Source organism: Coregonus lavaretus (genome assembly GCF_964263955.1).
Source record: "Coregonus lavaretus genome assembly, chromosome: 37".
Taxonomy (NCBI): Eukaryota; Metazoa; Chordata; class Actinopteri; order Salmoniformes; family Salmonidae; genus Coregonus; species Coregonus lavaretus.
The window spans coordinates 24,819,552-24,827,467 of NC_140024.1; the positions used below are offsets into that span (position 1 = coordinate 24,819,552).

Sequence of the window (7,916 nt, forward strand, 5' to 3'; positions counted from 1 at the left end):
GTGTTTTTAGGGGTTTAGGGGCATTTAGCTCTCCATCTGTGGCTCTGGTCACAATTTAACTGAACAAGCTCTGGAAACCCAAACAGCTGAGTTCCTGCCTGCCCACCTGTTAGAGTAGTTGTGTGTTTGTGTGTGCGTGTGTTTGTGTGTGCGTATGTTTGTGTGTGTGGGTATATGCTTGTGTCCATGTGTGTGTGTATGGTATAAAGTTTCCTCTAAAAAGACACCCTGTGTGTTTGTTTGACCCTGGTGTAGTGAGTGTTGGGTTAGAAGTGGCGTCAGGCGGATTTGAACAGGGCATGTCATACATCATCTGTCCAGTGCTAATCTCCTTCCCAGACACTTTCACCCAAAGCCTGGTGTACCTTCGTTAGCCAATACAGAGAGCCGGGAGAAATTCCCGCCGCGTAGACATTGGCTTAATCGGCTTAATCTACCAACCAATCATCTTCCACAACACCTTCCCCCTAACTCTATCCTGTACGCTAGCACACCACAAGCACAGAGCCACTCTTCGCAGTTGTGGGATTCGCTTAAATTAAATGATGACAAATACTTTACTCAGTAGGTCACTCCAATAGAATTCTATGGCCACTCCCAGTAAGGCCAATTTTGAGTGGTTGATATCCCAGGCTTATATGCGCTGTGCACAATAGCCTGGGGGTGAGGTTAGTCCAGTGCCAACCTGATTCATAGATTTAGGGCAACATTTTCTTAGTGCAAAAGCATTGTGCAAAGTGCAGAAAATACCGTAAACCTCATTATAATCTTGCAGTGTGATTTAATCTGAAAATGTTCTTCAACAATGGCCGTTATAAGGAGCGGATTATGTAAGGGATAATAACTGGGGGCTATGTATTCTATGGAAAAAATGAACAACTTGGCCATAAGTTAATACATTTGCAGCTAGAAATGTGTTCAAAATCCACTAACATTTACATTTTAGTCATTTAGCAGATGCTCTTATCCAGAGCGACTTTCAGTTAGTGAGTGCATACATTTTTTCATACTGGCCCCCCGTAGGGAACGAACCCACAACCCTGGCGTTGCAAGCGCCATGCTCTACCAACTGAGCTACACGGGGCCTAACAGCTTACAGACGGTAGGCAATTAAGGTCACAGTTATGAAAACTTAGGACACTAAAGAGGCCTTTCTACTGACTCTGAAAAACACCAAAAGAAAGATGCCCAGGGTCCCTGCTCATCTGCGTGAATGTGCCTTAGGCATGCTGCAAGGAGGCATGAGGACTGCAGATGTGGCCAGGGCAATAAACTGCAATGTCCGTACTGTGAGACGCCTAAGACAGTGCTACAGGGAGACAGGACGGACAGCTGATCGTCCTCGCAGTGGCAGAACACGTGTAACAACACCTGCACAGGATCGGTACATCCGAACATCACACCTGCGGGACAGGTACAGGATGGCAACAACAACTGCCCGAGTTACACCAGGAACGCACAATACCTCCATCAGTGCTCAGACTGTCCGCAATAGGCTGAGAGAGGCTGGACTGAGGGCTTGTAGGCCTGTTGTAAGGCAGGTCCTCACCAGACATCACCGGCAACAATGTCGCCTATAGGCACAAACCCACCGTCGCTGGACCAGACAGGACTGGCAAAAAGTGCTCTTCACTGACGAGTCACGGTTTTGTCTCAAAGGGTGATGGTTTGATTCGCGTTTATCGTCGAAGGAATGAGCGTTACACCGAGGCCTGTACTCTGGAGCGGGATCGATTTGGAGGTATAGGGTCCGTCATGGTCTGGGGCGGTGTGTCACAACATCATCGGACTGAGCTTGTTGTCATTGCAGGCAATCTCAACGCTGTGCGTTACAGGGAAGACATCCTCCTCCCTCATGTGGTACCCTTCCTGCAGGCTCATCCTGACATGACCCTCCAGCATGACAATGCCACCAGCCATACTGCTCGTTCTGTGCGTGATGTCCTGCAAGACAGGAATGTCAGTGTTCTGCCATGGCAAGCGAAGAGCCCGGATCTCAATCCCATTGAGCACGTCTGGGACCTGTTGGATCGGAGGGTGAGGGCTTTGGCCATTCCCCCAGAAATGTCCGGGAACTTGCAGGTGCCTTGGAGGAAGAGTGGGGTAACATCTCACAGCAAGAACTGGCAAATCTGGTGCAGTCCATGAGGAGGAGATGCACTGCAGTACTTAATGCAGCTTGTGACCACACCAGATACTGACTGTTACTTTTGATTTTGACCCCCCCTTTGTTCAGGGACACATTATTCAATTTCTGTTAGTCACATGTCTGTGGAACCTTTTCAGTTTATTTCTCAGTTGTTGAATCTTGTTACGTTCATACAAATATTTACACATGTTAAGTTTGCTGAAAATAAATGCAGTTGACAGTGAGTGGACGTTTCTTTTTTTGCTGAGTTTAGATAGCTACAGTAATTGCCTTGGTAACCAAACAAACAGACTTGCTAGTTTAGCTAACCAAACCATCAGTCCTAGCTCAACAATGCCAATAATGTTTTCAATTTGACTTTTGCTGTCAAAAGCAGTATATAACATATAAGAATTAACTATAGCCATTGAATTCTACCGTGCTGATATACCGTGCGTTATAGAATGCCCTTCAAGACAATCAAAAACAAATATTCAACAATGGCATGGTATAATAATAAAAAAAACGGAGCAATACATAAATAGTCTCCTCTTCATAACGCACATTGTTGAAGAAAAGTTTCATTAAATTCCGATGATAATGAGGTTTATGGTACATTTCCACTTTGCAGTGCACCGTGCTTTTGCACCCATAGCCTATACATGACTCTGGTGTTAACCATACCCACACTATACACTAATCACTCACTGTGTGTGTGTGTGTCAGACCTGCAGATGGAGTTTGAAGAGATGGTGTCCAGCGCCAGGAGACTGAGTCTCAGCCCCACAAGAGAGCAGAAGAGAGGAAGCATCGCCAATGCTGACACCAGGATGGACCACAAGAGAGAGGTAATACACACAATGCTGACACCAGGATGGACCACAAGAGAGAGGTAACACACACAATGCTGACACCAGGATGGACCACAAGAGAGAGGTAATACACACAATGCTGACACCAGGATGGACCGCAAGAGAGAGGTAACACAGCAATATGGTACTACGTTGATTCAGAGAGAATCAACACAATTACCCATTTCTACTGAGCCGGGTCAAGCCAAGCCAAGCTAATCTGTGCTGGGCTGGCCTGGTTATGCATCCACTGTAGTTGACGGAACCCTGCTGCAACGGTGGAAAGAACACATCAGAGCCAGAACAGTACAGTTGGGTCGGCACGATAGTGTGAAAATGGTAAAGGTGTCAAAGTGTGTGTGTAATTATCATGTGTTGTGTATTAGCTGATATGTGTGTTAACTATTAGTTGATATGTGTTGTGTGTTTAGTATTGATTGTAATGTGTTATGTGTAATGTGTGTTTAGTTATGTGTTTAGTAGTAATGCGTTTGTCACGACGCCTTGTTCGGGCAGGTTTCGGCGTTCATCGTCACCGGCTTACTAGCTACTGCCGCTCCCATTCTCAATCACACACACCTGGTGCTCATCCCCTAATTACATTTACATTTTAGTCATTTAGCAGACGCTCTTATCCAGAGCGACTTACAGGTGCAATTAGGGTTAAGTGCCTTGCTCAAGGGCACATCGACAGATTTTTCACCTAGTCGGCTCGGGGATTAGAACCAGTGACCTTTCGATTACTGGCACAACGCTCTTAACCACTAAGCTACCTGCTGCCCCTAAAATGTAATTAGTCTGTGTATAAGTGTTTCCTCTGCCCCCTTGTCTTTGTGAGTGATTGTTCTATGTGGGAGGAGAGTAGCTCGGTTGCGATACTCTCTCATTTATTTTGCCAGGGTTGATTTTCCCCTGTGTCATTACATTTATTGTATTTTCTGAGACTGTGTTTGGTCAGGGAGGATTGTTTCCCCTGTACCTGTTTCGATTGCCGTTATAGGCGCATTGTATGTCTGGAAGGAATACATCTGCATCCGGTTATTTTACTCCTGCGCCTGACTCCGTCCATCATTCACCACAGCATTCTGTGTTTAGTATTAGTTGTAATGTGTTGTGTGTTTAGTATTAGTTGTAATGTGTTGTGTGTTTAGTATTAGTTGGCGGCAGGTAGCTTAGTGGTTAAGAGCGTTGTGCCAGTAACCGAAAGGTCGCTGGTTCTAATCCCCGAGCCAACTAGGTGAAAAATCTGTCGATGTGCCCTTGAGCAAGGCACTTAACCCTAATTGCTCCTGTAAGTCGTTCTGGATAAGAGCGTCTGCTAAATGATTAAAAGTAATTGTGTTTAGTATTAGTTGTTGTGTGTTTAGTATTAGTTGTTGTGTGTTTAGTATTAGTTGTAATGTGTTCTGTGTGTTTAGTATTAGTAGTAATGTGTTGTGTGTTTAGTATTAGTTGTAATGTGTTTTGTGTTTAGTATTAGTTGTTGTGTGTTTAGTATCAGTTGTAATGTGTTTTGTTTTTAGTATTAGTTGTAATGTGTTGTGTGTTTAGTATTAGTTGTAATGTGTTGTGTGTTCCAGTCCCACTACATCGGAGCAGGTCCAGAGTTCCAGCATGTCCGTTTCAAGCCCTGTGGTCAGAGTCCTCTGGTGTCTCGCTACCTGCACCTCCAAGACATCCCTACACCCGCTGGATCTGACACACGCAGGATCACACGCACTGAGATCACCAACCTGCCATATCCTTTCACACACACACACATGCACACACACTCACACAAACACACACAGACACAAATACACACACACACACACACACACACACACACACACACACATACATACATACATGCACACATACACACAGACGCACACACGCACACACGCACACAGGCATAGACACACACGTTGTCTTGTACACAGCTGGCACACTGTATTCATGCTGAGAACAACATGTCAAAAACATACTCATAAACATGCTAATAAAACATGCATGGATTATGTGGGACTGTACTTTACTGGAGTTAATGGACCCCTTAATGAACCTGGCACAGGAGAAGAGGGGAGGGCTGGGTACAGGGGCTATAGAGTTCAAAGTTAACTAATCTCATCTGCTTTTCTGTCCATATTCTGACTGTAAAACTGTAAAACTCTGTGATAATCATAGTTTGAGAATGTATAGGACCTGATAGGCTTTTTTTTTTGTATTTCACCCCCTTTTTCAAGTAATGGGTCCTTCCGAAACATGACCCGCCTAACCGTGCTTCTTAACACCCACCCGCTTAACCCAGAAGCCAGCCGCACCAATTTTATTTATTTATATTAATTTCACCTTTATTTAACCAGGTAAGCCAGTTGAGAACAAGTTCGCATTTACAACTGCGACCTGGCAATGTGTCGGAGGAAACACTGTTCAACTGACGACTGAGGTCAGCCTGCAGTAAACCCCCCCCCGGCCAAACCCTCTCCTAACCCGGACGACGCTGGGACAATTGTGCGCCGCCCTATGGTCCTCCCGATCACAGCCGGTTGTGATACAGGCCGGGATCGAACCATGGTCTGTAGTGACGCCTCTAGCACTGCGATGCAGTGCCTTAGACCGCTGCGCAACTCGGGAGGCACAGGACCTGATAGGCTTTAATTAAATTTAACATACAGTGAGGGAAAAAAGTATTTGATCCCCTGCTGATTTTGTACGTTTGCCCACTGACAAAGACATGATCAGTCTATAATTTTAATGGTAGGTTTATTTGAACACTGAGAGACAGAATAACAACAAAAAAAATCCAGAAAAATGCATGTCAAAAATGTTATAAATTGATTTGCATTTTAATGAGAGAAATAAGTATTTGACCCCTCTGCAAAACATGACTTGTTGGCAATCACAGAGGTCAGATGTTTCTTGTAGTTGGCCACCAGGTTTGCACACATCTCAGGAGGGATTTTGTCCCACCTCTTTGCAGATCTTCTCCAAGTCATTAAGGTTTCGAGGCTGACGTTTGGCAACTCGAACGTTCAGCTCCCTCCACAGATTTTCTATGGGATTAAGGTCTGGAGACTGGCTAGGCCACTCCAGGACCTTAATGTGCTTCTTCTTGAGCCACTCCTTTGTTGCCTTGGCCGTGTGTTTTGGGTCATTGTCATGCTGGAATACCCATCCACGACCCATTTTCAATGCCCTGGCTGAGGGAAGGAGGTTCTCACCCAAGATTTGACGGTACATGGCGCCGTCCATCGTCCCTTTGATGCGGTGAAGTTGTCTTTTCCCCTTAGCAGAAAAACACCCCCAAAGCATAATGTTTCCACCTCCATATTTGATGGTGGGGATGGTGTTCTTGGGGTCATAGGCAGCATTCCTCCTCCTCCAAACACGGCGAGTTGAGTTGTTGCCAAAGAGCTCGATTTTGGTCTCATCTGACCACAACACTTTCACCCAGTTCTCCTCTGAATCATTCAGATGTTCATTGGCAAACTTCAGACGGGCCTGTATATGTGTTTTCTTGAGAAGGGGGACCTTGCGGGTGCTGCAGGATTTCAGTCCTTCATGGCGTAGTGTGTTACCAATTGTTTTCTTGGTGACTATGGTCCCAGCTGCCTTGAGATCATTGACAAGATCCTCCCGTGTAGTTCTGGGCTGATTCCTCACCGTTCTAATGATCATTGCAACTCCACGAGGTGAGATCTTGCATGGAGCCCCAGGCCAAGGGAGATTGACAGTTCTTTTGTGTTTCTTCCATTTGCGAATAATCGCACCAACTGTTGTCACCTTCTCACCAAGCTGCTTGGCGATGGTCTTGTAGCCCATTCCAGCCTTGAGTAGGTCTACAATCTTGTCCCTGACATCCTTGGAGAGCTCTTTGGTCTTGGCCATGGTGGAGAGTTTGGAATCTGATTGATTGATTGCTTCTGTGGACAGGTGTCTTTTATACAGGTAACAAGCTGAGATTAGGAGCACTCCCTTTAAGAGTGTGCTCCTAATCTCAGCTCGTTACCTGTATAAAAGACAACTGGGAGCCAGAAATCTTTCTGATTGAGAGGGGGTCAAATACTTATTTCCCTCATTAAAATGCAAATCAATTTATAACATTTTTGACATGCGTTTTTCTGGATTTTTTTGTTGTTATTCTGCCTCTCACTGTTCAAATAAACCTACCATTAAAATTATAGATTGATCATTTCTTTGTCAGTGGGCAAACGAATACTTTTTTCCCTCACTGTAACAGAAGTTAGATAGAGATACTGTAGTTTGTCATAAGAAGGTGACAGTAGTTGTATTCCTTGACTGTCTGTGGTGTAACTCCGTCCAAACCCACCTACCAAGAGGTGCTGACTGATGTGGAGGAGAGGAGTCACAAAAGGCAACAGGAATACAACACGTAAGACACACACACACACATACACATACGCACACACACACACACACACACGGGCACAGGAATACAACACATAGGCAAGAAAGAGATAGCATCACCAATAATATTAGAGTATATAACATGTCTGACTGCTGTGCTCTACACTACTCCATCTCCATCTCTGTAGGTTCTGCCAGCAGACTAAACAGGAGATAGCTGACATCCACAGAGATCGACTCATCCACAACATGAAACTCAACAGGTAGGAAACTAACACATTGTCCTCACTGAGGTTTTAGTCACTTTGACAAATATTGATTTAGGACTGAACTGCCACTTTAACCTTTCCTGTGTTTTCTTTTCTTGTGTGTCCAGGATGAAGAAAGAGATTTTCAGCAACCGCATCGAGGTGAAGATCGCCAGCGAAGGAATCATGAATAAATGGGTAACTGAACTCTCCACTGTATAGTTACATAATATCTGTACTCTAACCAACTTTTGTCACATAAATTAAACTACAAGGGTTTGGAGAACACAAACAGTGCAGACTCTAGGTAAGTCAGAACCGTTCGTCTCTGTGTGTGTG

The 7,916-nt window shown here is 44.9% G+C and overlaps 1 protein-coding gene across 1 annotated transcript in view; it reads left to right on the forward strand.

Annotated features, from left to right (window-relative positions):
* The window catches only part of LOC311111385 (protein FAM227B-like), a gene marked incomplete at both ends in the record, with an annotated part of 62,825 nt that extends 55,026 nt beyond the window's left edge, over positions 1-7,799 (forward strand). Inside the window, 5 exons of the mRNA XM_084154102.1 lie at positions 2,855-2,976; positions 4,560-4,717; positions 7,277-7,354; positions 7,518-7,592; positions 7,706-7,799. Coding sequence (XP_084010228.1) covers positions 2,855-2,976; positions 4,560-4,717; positions 7,277-7,354; positions 7,518-7,592; positions 7,706-7,799 — 527 coding nt within the window. The remainder of the gene's footprint in view (positions 1-2,854; positions 2,977-4,559; positions 4,718-7,276; positions 7,355-7,517; positions 7,593-7,705) is intronic.
* Positions 7,800-7,916: the final 117 nt, after the last annotated feature.